At 43.1% G+C, this 20729-nt stretch overlaps 1 protein-coding gene across 5 annotated transcripts in view; it reads right to left on the reverse strand.

Annotated features, from left to right (window-relative positions):
• Positions 1-3943: 3943 nt before the first annotated feature.
• The window catches only part of ZBTB8A (zinc finger and BTB domain containing 8A), a 68548-nt gene continuing 51762 nt past the window's right edge, over positions 3944-20729 (reverse strand). For 4 of the 5 annotated variants that reach the window (XM_031000991.3, XM_055390771.2, XM_055390758.2 and 1 more), the window contains 3 exons: positions 17989-18812; positions 14722-14891; positions 3944-9786 (listed from right to left, as the gene is read on the reverse strand). In XM_031000991.3, coding sequence (XP_030856851.1) covers positions 9454-9786; positions 14722-14891; positions 17989-18811 — 1326 coding nt within the window. In that variant the 5' untranslated portion in view covers position 18812 and the 3' untranslated portion in view covers positions 3944-9453. The remainder of the gene's footprint in view (positions 9787-14721; positions 14892-17988; positions 18813-20729) is intronic. The other variant, XM_031000992.3, reaches the window with a different exon arrangement.

The raw sequence follows: 20729 nt of genomic DNA on the forward strand, positions 1-20729 counted from the left end.
CATGAATGGATTGCAAACATAACCTTCAAGGTGGGAATGAAAATGGTACTCTATCTAAAAGTTGTGTTTTAAGTTATTTTTAAAGCCTTTTTAAAAATGGTAATTCTTGAAGAAATAAAGCAAAAGAGAAGTTTGCTTTGTTTCCAAATTCGTCTGAAGTCTTCTTTGAATAATACAGTAGTATTTTCCTGCCTCTCTAGTATTCCATTTAACTGGAACTAAAGAATGACTTAATTCAATTATTTTATGGAATTCTAAAGTGTAGCAATTGAGCTTTTACAGAGCTTGGAGTGTTCTGGTTCCTTTCTTTAAAAAGAAAATATTAAAGCTTGTAAAATTTCAGTATGTAGTATTTCAGTCACGTATTCATTACATAGTTCTTTTATTGGTTTGAAATACTGTGTGAATTCCCAGAATGCAATACCCATAATCAAATAAAATGCAAATGCATCCCAAAATAAAAATGGGGTATTTTAAGACTACTCATTATTTTATTAGAGTGTCGATATTACTTGTCTCTATTAAAAACCGTAGATAATGGAACATGCAGTGTGTCTTGAAATTTTACAAAAATAAATATTTTCCTGGACTGGACACCTCTATTTTTAAATTTTTCCTTAATGATACGGTTGAGAACCAGTGGACTGTAAGGTCAAATAGTCCTACTGCCTCTCCTTGGCATCTATATGGGGAGGACAAGAGGGAAACCTTGAATGGGCCCTATTTTGCATGTCACAAACATTGGGAAGCTTTTATTTATTTATTTATTTTTATTTTTAGAGCCAAGATCTTGCTGTATCGTCCAGGCTGAAGTGCAGTGGCACCATCATAGCTCACAGCATCCTTCACTCAGTGATCCTAAGGCTCAAGTGATCCTCCCACCTGAGCCTCCTGAGTAGCTGAGACTACAGGCACGTGCCACCACGCCCACCTAATTTTTAAATTTTTTGTAGAGACAGCGACTTGTTATGTTGCCCAGGCTGGTCTCAAACTCCTAGGCTCAAGCAATCCTCCTACCTCTGTCTCCCAAAGTGTTGGGATTACAGGCATGAGCCACTGTATCCAGCCTAGGTTTTTTTTTTTCAGACGGAGTCTCATTCTGTCGCCAGGCTGGAGTGCAGTGGCGCAATCTCAGCTCACTGCAACCTCCGCCTCCCGGGTTCAAGCGATTCTCCTGCCTCAGCCTCCTGAGTAGCTGGGACTACAGGCATGCGCCACCACACCCAGCTAATTTTTGTATTTTTAGTAGAGATGGGGTTTCACCATGTTGGCCGGGATGGTCTCGATCTCTTGACCTCCTGATCCACCCGCCTTGGCCTCCCAAAGTGCTGGGATTACAGGCGTGAGCCACCGCGCCCAGCCAGCCTAGCTTGCAAAAATACTTACACCCAAGCCCCACCTGCCCGAGATTCTGATTTGCCTAGGCATCTGTATTTTAAAAGATCCACAGGTGATTCTAATGTGCAACCAAAGTTGAGGATCTCTGGTCTAGGCAGAAATGTTGTTCCCTTTTTCCCTTATGGGCTGAATAAAAATAAGTTTCTCTTTAATAAAGAAAATAAGTAGTTGTAAGTAATATCAACAAGGAAATAAATGATTTTCCCAATGGGAAAATCAAGAAACTATATAATGGAATTGTGTATCTGGAAATCTGAAAGAGCAAGGCAGGCAAAGTATAAAATTCTGCTTGCAAATGATCTAGCTAAGCACAAAGGTAAAGGTAAAGGGTATTTCCCTGGTCTCTGGTTTCCTTTTTTCTTTTTGAGACAGTCTTGCTCTGTCACCCAGGCTGGAGTGCAGTGGCGTGATCTCAGCTCACTGCAACCTCCACCTCCTAGGTTCAAGCAATTATTGTGCCTCGGCCTCCTGACTAGCTGGGATTACAGGCATGCGGCACCACGCCAGGCTAATTTTTGTATTTTTTATAGAGATGGGGTTTTACCATGTTGGCCAGGCTGGTCTTGAACTCCTAGCCTCAAATGATCCGACCACCTCGGCCTCCCAAAGTTCTGGGATTACAGGTGTGAGCCACCGTACCCAGCCTCTGGTTTCCTATTTAAAGGTGAGAAAGTATGCAACGGATTTTGATGGTTTGAAGACAAAAAAGAAAGAGTAGGGAAAAGTGTTATACTATTTCAGTAATTGCAAAATATTTTGACTTCAAGAGTCCCTTTGCTTCTATTGCTGTGTGGTTCATTACTTGTTAACATTATATTTAAATATTTTACTTTTTTAGTGGCATTAATACAGTTCTGTGGGGAGAAGGCTGACGTGAAAATGAAGTTTACAGATCCACTGCGATGCCAGCTGCAGTGAGGGAAACGCAGCTGAGGCTCACGGCTCCACGAAGCCCACAGGGGCTGGCTACAGGCAGGAGCCCTGCCCCTACTGAATTGGCAAGGCTGGAGTCCCACACTCCTGGGCACAGCTGCAGCCGCCCAGCTGCGGCTCCAGACCTGGGCATCCCTGCACTCTTCAGGGCTTGGGAAGCTCCCAGCACCCACAGGCTCAGAAGTGCCTGCTCCCATTCCCTGGCCTCTTTCTGTTCCTGCACCTGCTCTGTTGCAGAGCAAAGTTGGGCCAAACCTAGGTGTTGTCGTGACCTGGCCAGGTTGAGCATGCTAGAGGTGGCACTGACACGCCAGCCCCCTGCCACCTCAGCCCCCTCTAAACTTTGGGCACCCATGTGCATGGGAGGGAGGCCAGTCAGGGGGTTGATGAGGGTGGCTTGGTTCGGGCCTGCAGGCGCCCCTTGGCACAAACAGCCTGGGCACCATGGAGGGCATGTTGATGGCAGGAGGCAGACAGGTTCCTGGGTGGAAAAGGGTGGGTTCCCAGTGAAATCCCACCTTCAAGCCAGGGAATGCCTGAAGCCTAGGGGTTGGTCTGGCAGTTCCTGGTGGAGTCCAGGGCTAGAGTAAGAACTTGTGGTGTTTTCTGGGCTGCCCATGGACACCCACAGACCAAGCAGCATGCACTTCCTCCCTTCTGAGCCCATAAAAACCCCTGGACTCAGCAGACTCAGCCGGCTGTCAGGACTACCAGCTGCGGGAAGGAGCTACCCGCTTTGAGTCTCCTTAAAAGGACCTGCCTGCAGGTCTCCTCTTGGGTGAGAGCTGGTCATCTGGACACTCATCAGGTCGACCTGCCTGTGGAAAGGAGCTACCCACTTCAGGTCTCCTGAGAGCTGTTCCGTTGCTCAGTGAAGCTCGTCTCTGCCCTGTGGAAAGGAGCTACCCACTTCAGGTCTCCTGAGAGCTGTTCCGTTGCTCAGTGAAGCTCCTTTCGGCCTTGCTCACCCTCCAGTTGTCCGCATACCTCATTCTTCTCGGATGCAGGAAAAGAACTAGGGACCCACCAAATGGTGGACTGAAAGAGCTGTAACACAAGCAGGGCTGAAACACGCTCCCTGCTCACCACGTTGTGGGCGACGAGAAGGAGAGAAGAGCTGTAGCCCTTCTGGCAGCCCAGACCTCGGGGTTCCAAGCCATGGTGTGACATGCTGTAACACCCTCTTTGGGGCTCTGCAGTTCCTGGCATCTCTGAGCTTTCGGGCACCACCGTGTTCCACTTGTCCAGATGCTGATGCCCGCAGCGGAAGCCACTTTCAGTATGTCTGGTCCCACTGCAGCCTGGCATGGAGCTGGTGCCTGTGCCAGCGCCTAGAGCTGTCCACCCCGCTGAAGCCAGTGTGCCTGGTTGCGTGCAGTGGCCGGACCCCACGCTCGCTCACTCACACACCCGTCACTCCGTGCCTGGCTCACCCTCGGCAGGCATGAGATCCAAGCCGGTACCACCAGTGGAGCACAGCCTGCCAGTCCACATGGGTGGAATGAACCCAGCAGGCACAAGCAAAACCCAAGCAGAGGAGCCACCGGCCAAGAGGTTTCTGGCTGGTGGCAAAGCAACACCCTAAGGATCCTGTGACATAACTAAAGTCACATCCTTTACATAACATTTATTCTATATAGAATGTATCCACATACAATGACGTCAGCTTTAAAACAATCCACTGTTACTTATATAAAATCATCTATAAAATAGAGTGATACACAATACACCTCAGTGAATTAGGCTGATGGTCTAGGATTCAGAAATGTGATCATTCTATTTCCTATTTTTTGCTACCATTTCACTGGGTTGTCTTAGGTTCTTTTTTTTTTTTTTTTTTTTTTTTCTGAGATGGAGTCTCGCTCTGTCACCCAGCCTGGAGTGCAGTAGCGTGATCTTGGCTCACTGCAACCTCCGCCTCCTGAGTTCAAGCAATTCTCCTGTCTCAGCCCCCAGAGTAGCTGGGATTACAGGTGCCCACCACCATGCCTGGCTAATTTTTGTATTTTTAGTAGAGAAGGGGTTTCACTATATTGCCCAGGCTGGGCTCCAGCTTTTGACCTAAAGTGATCCACCCGCCTTGGCCTCCCAAAGTGCTGGGATTACAGGTGTGAGCCACCACGCCTGACCCTTAGGTTTTTTTACTGTTCTGTGCCTCAATTTATTTACCTTTCATGTGGGATAACTGTCCTATTTATTTCATATATATGTAAAGAATAACAAAAATTATTAAACACTTTGCAAATATAAAATGCTATATAAATGATAAATAGTAATACTGATACACTCATATAAAATAACATAAAACTTTCTGGTTTATAAAGTTTGATCCTCCTGTACCTATTATTCTATTATTATCACCCTTCCCAGTTAAACACATCTTTTTTTTTTTTTTTTTTTGATGGAGTCTCGCTCTGTCACCCAGGCTGGAGTGCAGTGGTGCGATCTCGGCCACTGCAACCTCCACCTCCCAGGTTCAAGTGATTCTCCTGCCTCAGCCTCCCGAGTAGCTGGGATTACAGGCACCCACCATCATGCCCAGCTATTTTTTGTACTTTTACTAGAGACGGGGTTTCACCATGTTGGCCAGGATGGTCTCGAACTCCTCCTGGCCTTAAGTGATCCGCCCGCCTCGGCCTCCAAAAGTGCTAGGATTACAGGCATGAGCCACCGTGCCCGGCCAGTTAAACACACCTTATCCTACACTGCTTTTAGTGATTTTCCATACTTATGAATTTTAGGACTAAAAAAAATTTTAAAAACCAATATGAGTGGAAATTTCAATATATCTTGGCATGACTTGGCAAAATAACTTTAATGAATTGAGTTCTGAGCTCATAAATTGAAGCACCAAACTTCTTTCATCCATTAGGCAGTACTTAGCCGTACAGAAAACAGTAACTATGCTTATTTTGATTGCATTACTGAAAATATAATATTGAAACATTTGTTCCTAAATTTTAAAAAGTCTTAAGATCTGATACCCATAGAAGGAACATCATGAGCTAAGGATGTGATTTGCTTCACTAAGAGACCATATGGTTACCTGCTTATAAGCACAGTGAGTAACAGGAGTAACGAAATGAGGCTGCAAGGCTCAAAGGGAATTCAGGAAGTTGTCTAATTCCATGGTTTTCAACGTTGTGCACCTGAGTTCTGCAGAGGTGTCTGGGGAAAGGTTTGTGGGGGACTTTAACCACAGCAGCTCTGATTTTAGAGTTTATCCCTTAAATTTGAGCATCTTTAGGAAACAATTCATTTGAAGAGTTTCTCGGGTTAAATTATTTTAAACTGCAGACCTAGTCCATTTTGTTTCTTCCAGACACTAGGCATGACTGCAGTGGTGCTTTCTTTTTGTAATGCTTCATCCTATACCCAGACACTCTCGAGGGTAATGGAGTTAGAAGGGCATTCAGAAGCTGATAAATGGCATTCCTGCAAGAGCAAACTTTGGTCTAACCAAGTCTTGATACTAAAAAAAAATCCTTGGCATAAATAAAGCTTATTTAAACAGATTATACCCCTATGTAACATTTGCCCACATGTAAAAACCAAAGAATTCAATTTTCTCAAATCATCAATAGACAGTTTCACTCTAGAAAATAACTGGTCTCTAACGTCTTAGATATATATGCTATAACTGGAGTCATTATTTACAACTTACAAACATGTCTTAAATGTTCTTCTATGATGTTAAAATGATACAACAGATTCTTTGTCTAGTTTGGTGAACTTGATCGTTGTTTTGTGGAGATAGTTTGATGCTTGTTATAAACAATTATGAGAAAGCATTATTTCTGAAAAGGCAATTACAAGTGCTGGTGGCACTGTGTTCAGTGAATGTTGGATATTCATGCTGATGTATGTAAAGTTTGCATGCAGAAGATAATAGCATAAAAGGACATTTAGATCATAGACTAAAGTGCATTAGAGTACACACATGCAAGCACTACTTCATTTATATGAAAAAAGTTCAAATCAGCCATTTTTCCTACTGGCTCCAACAACTAAAAAATCAGGTTTTAATTTCAAAAGGTGTCAGTATTAATCGGGTAAGACTAGAGAATGACAAGCGTTTCCTTCCTCATTCAGATACACTTTAATTGTTAAGAATCCTGATTTAGGCCGGGCGTGGTGGCTCACGCCTGTAATCCCAGCACTTTGGGAGACTGAGGCGGGCAGATCACGAGGTCAGGAGTTCGAGACCAGCCTGGCCAACATAGCGAAACCCTGTCTCTACTAAAAATACAAAAATTAGCCAGGCATGGTGGCACATGCCTGTAGTTCCGGCTACTCAGGAGGCTGAGGCAGGAGAATCGCTTGAACCCAGGAGGCAGAGGTTGTGGTGAGCGAGATCACGCCACTGCACTCCAGCTTGGGCAACAGAGCAAGAGTCCGTCTCAAAAAAACCAGAATCCTGATTTAGGAACAGCCATGTTGAGAGAACAGAGAACTCAATGCACATCATCCAGTCTTGAAGCAACTGCAAATGTGCCATCAGGGGAATCTTGAAAAAGTCTCAATTAAGTACCATGAAACAAATGGTTATTCATCTATTTTTAAATTTTTTAAAAGAAAGTAACCAATTTAGCCTAGAAATTGGTATCAAGGACAATAATTAATGAAAGAACAAGAGAAAATAGTAACATAAAAAGGATAATTTTGAGGTATGTCATGGCATTTAAAAATACAGTAAAATTGGCCGGGCGCGGTGGCTCACGCCTGTAATCCCAGCACTTTGGGAGGCCAAGGTGGGCGGATCATGAGGTCAGGAGATTGAGACCATCCTGGCTAACACGGTGAAACCCCATCTCTATTAAAAATACAAAAAATTAGCTGGGAGTGGTGGTGGGCACCTGTAGTCCCAGCTACTCGGGAGGCTGAGGCAGGAGAATGGCGTGAACCTGGGAGGCGGAGCTTACAGTGAGCCGAGATTGCACCACTGCACTCCAGCCTGGGCGACAGAGCGAGACTCTGTCTCAAAAAAAACAAAAACAAAAACAAAAACAGTAAAATAGATGGAGCCTCTCCATATACAGTGAAATTCTATCAAGCTTCACTGTGATAACTTGCACAAGAGACCTTTATGAAGCTCAGTTCTTTACTTCGGATATTTAGATTTTACCTTTAGAACTAAAACAATGCTTCTCTAATTTAGCTGTAATTTTGGAATGTTTCATAATTTATGCAGGGGAGAATTTTTTTTTTTTTTGAGACGGAGTTTCGCTCATGTTGCCCAGGCTGGAGTGCAATGGCACAACCTCAGCCCACCGCAACCTCTGCCTCCTGGGTTCAAGCTATTCTCCTGCCTCAGCCTTCTGAGTAGCTGGGATTACAGGCATGCACCACCACGCCCCGCTAATTTTGTATTTTTAGTAGAGACGGGGTTTCTCCATGTTGGTCAGGCTGGTCTCAAACTCCCGACCTCAGTGATCCACCCGCCTCAGCCTCCCAAAGTGCTGGAATTACAGGCGTGAGCCACTGGGCCCAGCCCAAAGGGGAGAAGTTTAAACTTTGTATACTAGGAGAAAAGTTTGTTTTGGAAATATTATATAAACAAGAGAAGCAAAAATGTTCAACATATTTAAGTGAATAATTTGTTCAAATAGTTTTATACTTTAAATTTACATATAAATAACTTGACATAGAAACATACCAATAGGTACTGTAGGGACATTACTTAGCATTATTTGAAAATCTCTAGATCAAGATATTGTATGTTGTTGAAAATGATTCAATTCCTCCTTTCATACTTTCTAATTCTGATTGGCTTATTTTTATAATTACTGCCAACTGGTGAGGTTTGACTTCTATTCTTTGCCATTTCAGGAGACATACAGGGAGAGAAGGTTGAAAGAGGATTGTTTAAAATCAGACCCTGTCCAATCATCAGTTTTATCTCTCAGACTTTCTGACCTTAATTTCCTCATTTGTAAATCAGAGATAGTATCCACCTCACTGAGAAAATACATGAGAGAGTACTTTATAAATAATATAGCACTACATAAACGTTAGAAATCACTCATATATGGTAAGAACCTCCTAGTTTGTTTTCCTTTTTCTTTGAGACGGAGTTTCGCTCTTGTTGCCCAGGCTGGAGTGCAATGGTGTGATCTTGGCTTACTGCAACTTCTGCCTTCCAGGTTCAATCGATTCTCCTGCCTCAGCCTCCCGAGTAGCTGGGATTATAGGCACCTGCCACCATGCCCGGCTAATTTTGTATTTTTTAGTAGAGACGAGGTTTCACCATGTTGGCCAGGCTGGTTTCAAACTCCTGACCTTGTGATCCGCCTGCCTTGGCCTCCCAAAGTATTGGGATTATAGGCATGAGCCACAGCGCCCAGCCTGTTTTTCTTTAGAGAGACGGACAACCACACTGACAGATTGTCTTCACAAACTACCTTGACTTTTAGGCAACATTAGTTTCCTGCTTTAAGAAAATATCTGTATATAATCTTTGGTCAGCCTCTACTTTTTTTTTTTTTTTTAACATACTGAGAGTAATTTTTAAGCTAATGATAAAAATTTCAAATATGAATGATTTCAAACATTTTAGTCTTCTTCCATAATCCTTAAAAGTTCAGGATATCAGAGTAATGACAGGTTGTTTCAGATCTCAAATTAATAGAAAGACTAATTTGTTTAGTAAGGTGGGTTGCCAGATCCTTAACTGTGCTCTTAACTGGTTCCCTGTGAAATTAAACATTGGTAGTTATGTGTTTTTGAAACACCTTGAAATTGTCTTACATAAAGTTTGGTTGTGGTGAATTTATTTAAAGTATTTTCTTTGAAAAAAGTTTGCTAAGTAGATCCTCCAATATTAAAAGAAAAAGGGTATCTCTGTAATAAAGTAAGAGGATTGTAATGAAGGTAAGAGGATAATTGTTCATCCATCAAGCCAACTCAAGCTAGTTCTTTCTTTCCAGTGCAGCAACACGTTTTAGGGCAACAAAATTCAGAATGGATACAATGGCCTGTTCAGAAAGCATGCAAGTTATATCAGATCATTTCTTTAAAGTCAGTGTGATAAATTTGTTAACTAGACTCAGACCATAGAAAGAGAGAGATACAGAAAGTCAATGTAAATTGCAGACATGCCAGCTCTGTTGGTTCACATTACAGCTACCTAATGTTGGGCTTAATTTCTTTTTCTTCTTCTTCTTCACTATCATCAACCTGTTGGATGACCAGATCAGCAGACCCATCTTCTACAATCTCCACATAGGATCTATTCTCATCTTCACTCAAGTGCCATCTGGAATCCTTATCTCCATCTGATGGGGACATAAGATGTTGTTCAGCTTCCAAGTCAATGGGGAGGCTGTCTATGCCAAATTCTGCAAGACACTCATTACACAGTCTGTAGCGCCTGGTTCCCTCCTGTACCACTTGCCCTGTTAGATCTGTCACATGACGTTTACATTTTCTGCAGATGAGTTTACATGCCTGGTGAATCTGTGTAGAGATTTAAATAGTGATAAAAGTGATTTTTCAAAAGCAGGACAGTTTGATATTTTAGGTACCAGTTCATAAACTTAAGATGTTCAAAGCCATGCATTAAACTCAAATTAACATCTATTATTAGAAAAAGATCAAGGGTTTTAGTGGTGAATTGATGTCACAGAAATATTAAACATCAGCTTTCTCTAAATAGTGGCTATCATGTTTTTTATTATTAATATGACATAATAATTTCACCTATCCCTTAATCCAATAGCATTTGGTATCTGAGGTAACTTCCTATGATAATAATAATTGCAAACACTATGTGCCATGTACTTATTTACTTATTTTTATGATTTATTTATTTATTTTTGAGACTGAGTCTCACTCTGTTGCCCGGGCTGGAGTGCAATGGTGCGATCTCGGCTCACTGCAGCCTCCGCCTCCGGGGTTCATGCAATTCTTCTGCCTCAGCCTCCTGAGTAGCTGGTATTACAGGCACGTGCCACCACGCCCAGCTAATTTTTGTATTTTTAGTAGAGACGGGGTTTCATCATGTTGGTCAGGCTGGTCTCAAACTCCTGACCTCGTCATCTGTCTGCTTCCGCCGCCCAAAGTGCTGGGATTATAGGTGTGAGGCACCGCGCCCAGCATACTTTTTATTTTTAAAATAGGGTCTCGCTCTGTCACCCAGGCTATGGTGTAGTGGTGACCATGGCTCACTGCAGCCTTAGCCTCCCAGGCTCAAGCAATCCTCCCATCCCAACCTACCGAGGAGCTGGGACTATAGGTGCATGCCACCACACCTGGCTAATTAAAAAAACATTTTTTATAGAGAAAGGGTCTCACTGTGTTTTCCAGGCTGAACATATCTTAATTTGAGGTGGGGTCGGGGGGTGGAATCTCTCTTGTTTTGTGTATTAATTTTTTGTTATTTTACTAGAGAAAGAAAAATATTGCATAAATTTAAATTTATTAATATTTTAGATAGAAGGACAACTTGCCATTTTTATTAATAAAAGATCTGGTGGAAAGAGGACCACAGGGATTGGAAGGGTTGTGGTTCTAGTTATTTACTATCTTCGTCACTTACTAACCATGTATCTCGGAGCAAGTAATTTAAAACATTATATAAACCTGCTTTAGGGTGACAGTTAAAATATTTAACTGGTAAGATATGGGCACCACCCAGACAGATGAGAAGACTGACTAATTCTACTGGACACTCATCACAAACAACTACTATGGTGCTGCTTCTACATATCAGCCTAGTATTATCTTTGCTTGCTTCCTTTGGCTAATGGAAATATCACTCACAGGGTTAACGTGAGGACCAAATGAGTTAACACGTGTGAAATGCTTTGGTAAACAGTTGTAGTGAGGAATAATTACGTATTATAATTAGTAATAAACAATTTTGTTCAATAGCTGTCAGAACAGTAGATTATGGGTTCTAATCTAAAAATTATAAAAATTAATTGTATAATGTTGAATCAATGTTTATGGAATATTCATTTAAATAAAGTCAGGACAGTGCAGAAGTAGGGCACCAAACACAGTAAAAAAATCCAAGAAGCTGGGCACTGTGGCTCACACCTGTAATCCCAGCACTTTGGAAGGCTGAGGTGAGTGGATCACTTGAGGTCAGCAGTTTGAGATCAGCCTGGCCAACATGGTAAAACTCCATCTTTACTAAAAAAAAAAATACAAAACTTAGCTGGGCATGGTGGCACACGCCTGTAATCCCAGCTACACGGGAGGCTGAGACAGGAGAATCACTTGAGCCCAGGAGGCGGAGGTTTCAGTGAGCTGAGATTGTGCCACTGCACTCCAGCTTAGATGACACAGTGAGACTCCATCTCAAAAAAAAAAAAAAAAAAAAAAATCCAAGAAAGCTAATATAGTCTGGTAAAATATGTAGGAAAATGTATGGAATTACCACTAGTACAGTTATTATCCTGTGTGTAACTGTTGACATATTAATCAGTAAACATTAAAAGTACATGATTTGAATGAATTCTGATTTCTCCTGAGATAGTAATATTATGCGTATTAGGCTGGGCGTAGTAGCTCACATCTGTAATCCCAGCACTTTGGGAAGTGGAGGTGGGTGGATCACTTGAGGCCAGGAGTTCAAGACCAGCCTGGCCAACATGGTGAAACCCCATCTCTATTAAAAATACAAAAAAAAAAAAAAATTAGCCGGATATGTGCTTGTAATCCCAGCTACTCGGGAGGCCAAGGCAGGAGAATCACTTGAACCCAGCAGGTGGAGGTTGTGGTAAGCTGAGATCGTGCCACTGCACTCCAGCCTGGATGACAGAGCAAGACTCTGTCTCAAAAAACAAACAAACAAACAAACAAAACTATGGGTATCAAATGTGGTATTGTTTTTGTTACAAGCTCTGATACAGATTCATGTCCATCCCTCCAAAATATCTATCTTCTAACTCTATCCACTGAAATAGTGTAAAAGAAATGACACCTCCATAACAATGACTGCCCAGACTTTGGGCTCTAATTTCACTTTCCACTAAAGGAAATGGATTGAGAAATGGCTGATTCCAGCTCTGTGGTAGGGAAAGTACAAAGTGAGTCTAGGCCTCTTTTGGAGCCAGAGAACAAGGACACTTTCAAAATTTAATGGAGTTGTGACAAAAGGAGACAAGAGCCAGCATCAAGGTAGAGACGGTTCACTGGATAAAACTAAAAATTTGAGTGTCAAAAGGAATAATAATTGTGGATCCAAACATAATAAACCAATACAATTCCTCAAATTCCTGAGACCATATGATATCTAAAAATATAAGACCAGCAGACATGGTGGCTTACGCCTGTAATCCCAGTACTTTGGGAGGCCGAGGTGGATGGATCACTTGAGGTCAGGAATTCAAGACCAGCCTGGCCAACATGGTGAAACCCCATCTCTACTAAAAATACAAAAACTAGGTGGGCACCTGTAGTCCCAGCTACTCGGGAGGCTGAGACAGGAGAATTGTTTGAACCTGGGAGGCAGAGGTTGCAGTGGGGCAAGATCACGCCATTACACTCCAGCCTGGGCAACAGAGTGAGACTCTGTCTCAAAAAAAAAAAGAAAAAAGAAAGCAGGTGTAGTGGAGACCTCCTTTGGTTGGACAGCCGCAACTAGACTGAGATCCTACCAGACAAAGATTCAGTAACCACTGGTAGATGCTGAGTATCTACAGTGGTGATTCTGACCTAGACACTTAAGCATTTTTACAGTTTATATTATCTTTGGCTCTGAACAGACCAGTATATAAAAACATATTAGACTAAGTGAATTAAAATGGAAATATAAAACGATTTACCATCAAAAGAATATACCCCACTTCAAGGTCTCGAAGGAGATTAAAAATCAATATACATAATTATGCTTTACGTGCAAAGTAAAAACACTAAGTTGGAAGAATTTTAAATATGGTAGAGTTGTGTGAAAATATTTCCCTCAGCAAATGAGATGATCCTAAAGCCCATAAATGTACTTTTTTTGTTGTTTTTTGTTTTAGACAGGGTCTCACTCTGTCATTCAGGCTGGAGTGCAGTGGCACGATCTCAGCTCACTATAACCTCCACTTCCTGGGTTTGGGCAATTCTCGTGCCTCAGCCTCCTGAGTAGCTGGGATTATAGGTGTGCGCTACCATGCCAGCTAATTTTTGTATTTTTGGTGGATGGGGTTTCACCATGTTAGCCAGGCTGGTCTTTTTTTTTTTTTTTTTTTGAGATGGAGTCTCGCTCAGTCGCCCAGGCTGGAGTGCAGTGGCGCAGTCTCGGCTCACTGCAAGCTCCGCCTCCCAGGTTCACGCCATTCTCCTGCCTCAGCCTCCTGAGTAGCTGGGATTGCAGGCGCCCACCACCACGCCTGGCTAATTTTTTTGTATTTTTAGTAGAGACGGGGTTTCACCATGTTAGCCAGGATGGTCTCGATCTCCTGACCTCATGATCCGCCCGCCTTGGCCTCCCAAAGTGCTGGGATTATGTGTGTGAGCCACTGTGCCTGGCCAACTGTACATATTTCTTAAGAAGTAAAATGATGGGCCAGGTACTGTGGCTCACGCCTGTAACCCCAGCATTTTGGGAGGCTGAGGCAGGTGGATCACTTGACCCCAGGAGTTCAAGACCAGCCTGGGCAACATGATGAAACCCCATCTCTACAAAAAATATAAAAATACAAAAATTAGCCTGGCATATTGGTGCAGGCCTGTAGTCCCAGCTACTCAGGAGGCTGAGGCGGGAGGATAATTTGAGCCTGAGAAGTCACGGCTGCAGTGAGCTGAGATGGCGCCACTGCACTCCAGCTTGGGCGATAGAGAGAGACCCTGTCTCAAAAAAAAAAAAACAAAACAAGGCCGGGCGTGGTGGCTCATGCCTGTAATCCCAGCACTTTTGGGAGGCTGAGGCAGGTGAATCACCTGAGGTTGGGTGTTTGAGACCAGCCAGGCTTAGGGCGTGGTGGCTCACGCCGGTAATCCCAGCACTTTGGGAGGCTGAGGCGGGCGGATCTTTTGAGGTCAGGAGTTTGAGACCAGCCTAGTCAACATGGTCTCTACTAAAAATACAAAAATTAGCCAGGTGTGGTGGTGTGTGCCTGTAATCCCAGCTACTCAAGAGGCTGAGGCAGGAGAATCGCTTGAACCCATGGTGGGGTGGAGGTTGCAGTGAGCCGAGACCAGCCAGGCCAATGTGGTGAAACCCCATCTCTACTAAAAATACAAAAATTAGCCAGGCGTGGTGGCACACACCTGTATCCCAACTACTCGGGAGGCTGAGGCAGGAGAATTGCTTGAACCCGGGAGGCAGAGGTTGCAGCGAGCTGAGATTACACCATTGTACTCCAGCCTGGCAACAAGAGTGAAACTCCACCTCAAAAAAACAAAAACAAAAACCAAAAAAGAATTAGTAAAACGATGAAAAAAAATCATACATACTGTTCGAAAATGGCTACTTAGATGGTCTAGCCTGCTAAATCTTTTTCCACAAGCTTGACATGGATAGGGCCTTTCTCCTGTATGACAACGAAGGTGGCGCTTTAGGTCTGCCTTCCGCTTCACCACATGTGTGCAGTACGGGCACTTGAATCGCATCCGAGGCAGATCATCTGTCAAGAGACGCTTTGATTAAATCACTGGAAAGTTCATAACAATTCTAATAACAGAAAGAATCCAATCCAAGCCCAATGGAAACAAGGAAAGAAAAAAATAAACTTAAAAAAAAAAAGAAATAAAAAGAATTCACAAGGAGTTGGTTAGCCCAAAAAGTAAGAGATGAAAGAAATTTTATTAAGACTAGATTGTCAATGTAATCCTAAGTATGGAACTTTAACTTCAGTATTTGATATATTTAGAAAGTTGGGTAAATTCAGACTGCTATGCTTTTTTTTTTTTTTGAGATAGAGTTTCGCTCTGTTGCCCAGGCTGGAGTGCAATGGCGCAATCTCCACTCACTGCAACCTCTGCCTCCTGGGTTCTCCTGAAGCGATTCTCCTGCCTCAGGCTCCTGAGTAGCTGGGATTACAGACACGCGCCAGCACTCCCAGCTAATTTTTGTATTTTTCGTAGAGACATGGTTTCACCATGTTGGTCAGGTTGGTCTTGAACTCCTGACCTCGTGATCTGCCCGCCTCAGCCTCCCAAAGTGCTGAGATTACAGGCGTGAGCCACTGTGCCCGGCCCGCCATGTTTTTTTTTTTTAAATTTAATGCAGTAGGGTCATTAGATTTTAAATGTAAAATAGTACTATAATTTTAAACTGTACACAATTTCAAAGTAAAAGTATTTAATATTTAAGCTTTTTTCTTGGAGGAAAATCACTTGAGGTAAGGGGCTTGAGACCAGCTTGGCCAACGTGGTAAAACCCCGTCTCTACCAAAAATTAAAAAATTAGCCAGGTGTGGTGGTACACGCCTGTAGTTACAGCTATTTGGGAGGCTGAAGTGGGAGAATCGCTTGAACCCGGGAGGTGAAAGTTGCAGTGAGCCAAGATTGCGCCACTGCATTCCAGTCTGGGCAACAGTGTGAAACCCTGACTCAAAAAAAAAAAAAAAATTATTGTTCAATTTAGGTATGATAATAGTATTATATTTCTTCTATAATATTTTAAGGACACATTCTGAACTATTTACAGGTGAAAACATATGATGTCTGAGATTGGTTTAAAAATAATAAAGGGAGTGGGTTAGGGATAAGGATACAGACATGAGACAGGCCACGAGTTGGAGGTTGTGGGACTAGGTCACGGGTGCATGGAGGTTAATTATACCATTCTCTTTACTTTTGTATATGTTTGAAATTTTTCTAAAATAAAAATCAGGCTGGGCATGGTGGCTCATTCCTGTAATGCCAGCACTTTGGGAGGCTGAGGTGGGAGGATCATTTCAGGCCAGGAGTTCAAGACCAGCCTGGGAAACAGTGAGAACCCCATCTCTACAAAATAGCAAAATAAAATAAAATAAATATATAATCTATACATTACAACCTTCAGGAGTTTCATTTTAATATAATTTTCCTTTAAATTTACATGGAAACTATTAAGCAAATTTGTTAACTGATTAATTGGGGGGAAAATTGTGATATGCATTTCTTATCCCTATTCTCTACTTCCAGAGTGAGGGAGGATTATTCTGAAACTGTCAACTTACACCGTCTTTCTGCATTTTACTATTATCATGAAAATGAGATGTCTCATGTTGCATATTGGTCCATGGTAGATTTACAGTATCAGTGTTATGGGTTGTATGTGAGGTGTTTGTTCTTTTTTGGGTGGGAGATGCAGTCTCACTCTGTTGTCTATGCTGGTCTTTTAACTCCTGGGCTCAAGTGATGCTCTGCCTTAGCCTCCCCAGTAGCTAGGACTACAGGCAATCCTTAAAAAAAAAAAAAAAATATGTGCTGGGCGTGGTGGCTCACACCTGTAATCCCAGCACTTTGAGAGGCCGAGGCGGCTGGATCACCTGAGGTTAGGAGTTGAAGACCAGCCTGGGAAACATGGATAAACCCCGTCTCTACTAAAAATACAAAAAATTAGCTGGGCGTGGTGGCAGATGCCTATAATCCCAGCTACTTGGGAGGCTGAGGCAGGAGAATTGCTTGAACCCGGGAGGCGGAAGTTGCAGTGAGCCAAGATTGAGCATTGCACTCCAGCCTGGGCAACAAGAGCAAAACTCTGTCTCAAAAAAAAAATACTTTTTTTTTTTTTGAGACGGAATCTCCCTCTGTCACCCAGGCTGGAGTGTAGTGGCGTGATCTCGGCTCACCACAACCTCCGCCTCCTGGGTTCAAGCAATTTTCCTGCCTCAGCCTCCCGAGTAGCTGGGATTACAGGCGTGTGCCACCACGCCCAGCTAATTTATTTTGTATTTTTAGTAGAGATGGGGTTTCACCATATTGGCCAGGCTGGTCTCGAACTCCTGACCTTGTGATCTGCCTGCTTCAGCCTCCCAAAGTGCTGGGATTACAGGCGTGAGCCACTGTGCCCGGCCTGTATTTGTATCTTAATAAGCTAAATACTCCTCTGAATAAGTACACAGGAAAAAAAAAACTATTTAAAGTGAAAATATGTGTCTCAGGGATTGAACTATTTAGAAAAGAGCTTTAAACATTTAAGAGTAATCTAACCACCCACAGATACAGGTTTGGAAAATCATGGGTTTTGACCCTTAGTATTCTTATTATTTTGATTGTCATTATATTTATTCAATATTATTTTGAATTAAAAAATTTAAATCCACGTTTTATGAAATGAATTTCTTTTTTTTTTTTTGAGACAGAGTCTCACTCTATCACCCAGGATGGAGTGCAGTGGCGTAATCTCAGCTCCCTGCAACGTCCGCCTCCCGGGTTCAAGTGATTCTCCTGCCTCAGCCTCCTGAATAGCTGGGATTACAGGCACACATCACAATGCTCGGCTAATTTTTTTGTACTTTTAGTGGAGACGGGGTTTTGCCATGTTGGCCAGGCTGGTCTCGAACTCCTGACCTCAGGTGATCTGCCCGCCTCAGCCTCCCAAACTGCTGGAATCACAGGCGTGAGCCACCACGCCTATCCTTACTAAATAAATTTCATTACAAAAAGAACTTCTGAAAAAAATCACTTGCTTCAACTGCTTAGAGCACCTGAAACTAAGGGTGTTTTGACAGTAGACTGATTAATATAGCAGTTTGGAACCTGGATGAGGGGACTTATGCTCTTTTTGGGTACCTGGAAAGCTTTTGGATGTGACATCAGATCCTTGACCGTACTGATAGCCAACAGGAGTAGAGTCCATTTCAGCATCAATCTGTGCTTGTTCTTCAGACTGGGAAACATGGCTGGAAGAATCAGATGTTCGTACTTCTCGTTTGCTTGACTTATAATGAGTAACTTCAGAAGGCTGTGACAATCTCAAATGTTTGGTCTTTTTAATGGACTCTTTCCTTGGTTCATGCTTGGCCAAGGGTTGTTGAGTATTCTTCTGGGAGGCTGGATGATAATTATACTTATTCCAAGATTTTCCACTTATTATACCTGTTCCTTGCTCTGGGCTTAGGTGAGAACATGGAGAACTGCTTCCTTCTTGCCAGCCACCACTATAAAAAGAGGAACGTTCTACACCATTAGAATTGGCATCTTTATCTGAGAGACTGAAATAGCGATCTTTTTCCTTCTCACTAATGTCTAAGGAAGATTTAATAAAAGTCTTACATACACTTATGACATCAGTCATCTGAAGGAAGCTAGCAGCCGACATCACTTCTATGACATTCTGACCAGTAAGAGACAGTTTGCCAGAATATACGAAGTCCAAGATAACTGTAAAAGTGTCAGGGGAGAAAGCCTGAAATGTAGCTGTGGTTGGCTGACTTGTCTCCTTTGAATTCTGAGAAAGAAGCATTTTAAAGTAGCCGCTACTAGCGAATAATACATTTCGATGTGCTTTGAAGACCTTCCCTTCAACTAGAATACTGCAGTCACAAAATACATCTTGCCTGCGCTGCTCGTTCAGTTGCTGCAGGAGGTGAGACTGATGAGAGGAGATCTCCATTCTGAAGAGGAAAAGACACATGTGGTTACCAAAACCTACATTACAATTATTTTATTTTGTTTTGAGACAGGATCTTGCTCTGTTGCCCAGGCTGCAGTGCAGTGGTGTGATCAAAGCTCACTGTGGCTAGGCACAGTGGCTCACTCCTGTAATCCCAGCACTTTGGGAGGCCAATGCGGGGGAGATCACCTGAGGTCAGGAGTTTGAGGCCAGCCTGGACAACATGGCGAAACCCTGTCTCTACCAAAAATACAAAAATTAGCTGGGCGTGGTGGCAGGTGCCTGTAATCCCAGCTACTCAGGAGGCTGAGGCAGACAAATCGCTTGAACCTGGGAGGTGGAGGTTGCAGTGAGCCAAGATCACACCACTGCACTCCAGCCTGGGCCACAGAGCAAGACTCTATCTCAAAAAACAAACAAACACCCCAAAAACAAACAAACAAAAAAAGCTCACTGCAACCTTGAACTCCTGGTTTCAAGTGATCCTCCTACCTCAGCCTCCCAAATAGCTGGGACTACAGGTGTGCACCACCATGCCTGTTTTTTTTTGTTTTTTTGTTTTTAATAGAGATAAGGTCTCACCACGTACCCCAGCTGGTCTCCAACTCCTGGGCTCAAGCAATCCTCCTGCCTCAGCCTCCCAAAATGAACAATCCTTTTCTAAGGTGAGTCAACTAAAATAATAATCAGAAGCCTCTTTTATTCCATTAAGAACACTTTCTTGTTGGAGAATATAATCGCCAAGACACAGAAGATAATAGGTTTCAACATGTCACTTAATACTAGACTGTTATCAGCCAGGCGTGGTGGCTCACGCCTATAATCCCAGCACTTTGGGAGGCCAAGGCGGGCAGATCACAAGGTCAAGAGATGGAGACCATCCTGGCCAACATGGTGAAACCCCGTCTCTACTAAAAATACAAAAATTAGCTGGGCATGGTGGTGCGTGCCTGTAGTCCCAGCTGCTCGGGAGGCTGAGGCAGGAGAATCGCTTGAACCTGGGAGGTGGAGGTTGCAGTGAGCCAAGGTTGCGCCACTGCACTCCGGCCTGGCGACAGAGCGAGACCCTGTCTGAAAAAACAAACAAACAAACAAACAAACAACAAAAAAACAACTAGACCGTTATTAGATTTTAGAAAATTGTTTTATTAGCAAAATTTATTGAGCATCTTCTTTCATTTTTTAAATATAGAGATGAGGTCTATGTTGCCCAGGCTGGTCTTGAACTCCTAGGCTCAAGCGATCCTCTGGCCTCAGCATCCTAAAATGCTAGGATTACAGGCATGAGCCACTGCATCCAGCCAAGCATCTTCAATAAATCAGGCCTTCTGCTATATGCTGAACCAACACATTTGGTTTTTGCCTTCATGTTGTTTTCAGTCGAAAAGTGTTATCAGACATTAAACAAAGACTCCAGCCCAGGGTGGTAGCTCATGCCTATAATCCCAGCACTTTGGGAGTCAGAGGCAGGAGGACAGCTTGAGCCCAGGAGTGTGAGACCAGCCTGTTCAACATAGCAAGACCCTGTCTCTACAAAAAAATATATATTTTTTTTAATTAGCCAGGTGTGATGGAGAACACCTGTAGTCCTAGCTACTTGGGAGGCTGAAGCAGGAGGATCACTTGAGCCCAGGGGGTGAAGGCTGCAGTGAGCCATGATCATGCCACTCACTGTACTCCAGTCTGGGCCACAGAGAGAGACTCTGTCTCTAAAAAAGTTAAATTAGGCCGGGAGTGGTGGCTCACACCTGTAATCCCAGCACTTTGGGAGGCTGAGGCAGGCAGATCACTTGAGGTCAGGAGTTCAAGACCAGACTGGCCAACATGGCGAAACCCTGTTTCTACTAAATACAAAAAAAAAAAAAAAAGTTTAGCTGGGCATCATGGCACACACCTGTAATCCCAGTTATTTGGGAGG

Source organism: Gorilla gorilla, chromosome 1 (genome assembly GCF_029281585.2).
Source record: "Gorilla gorilla gorilla isolate KB3781 chromosome 1, NHGRI_mGorGor1-v2.1_pri, whole genome shotgun sequence".
NCBI classification, from domain to species: domain Eukaryota; kingdom Metazoa; phylum Chordata; class Mammalia; order Primates; family Hominidae; genus Gorilla; species Gorilla gorilla.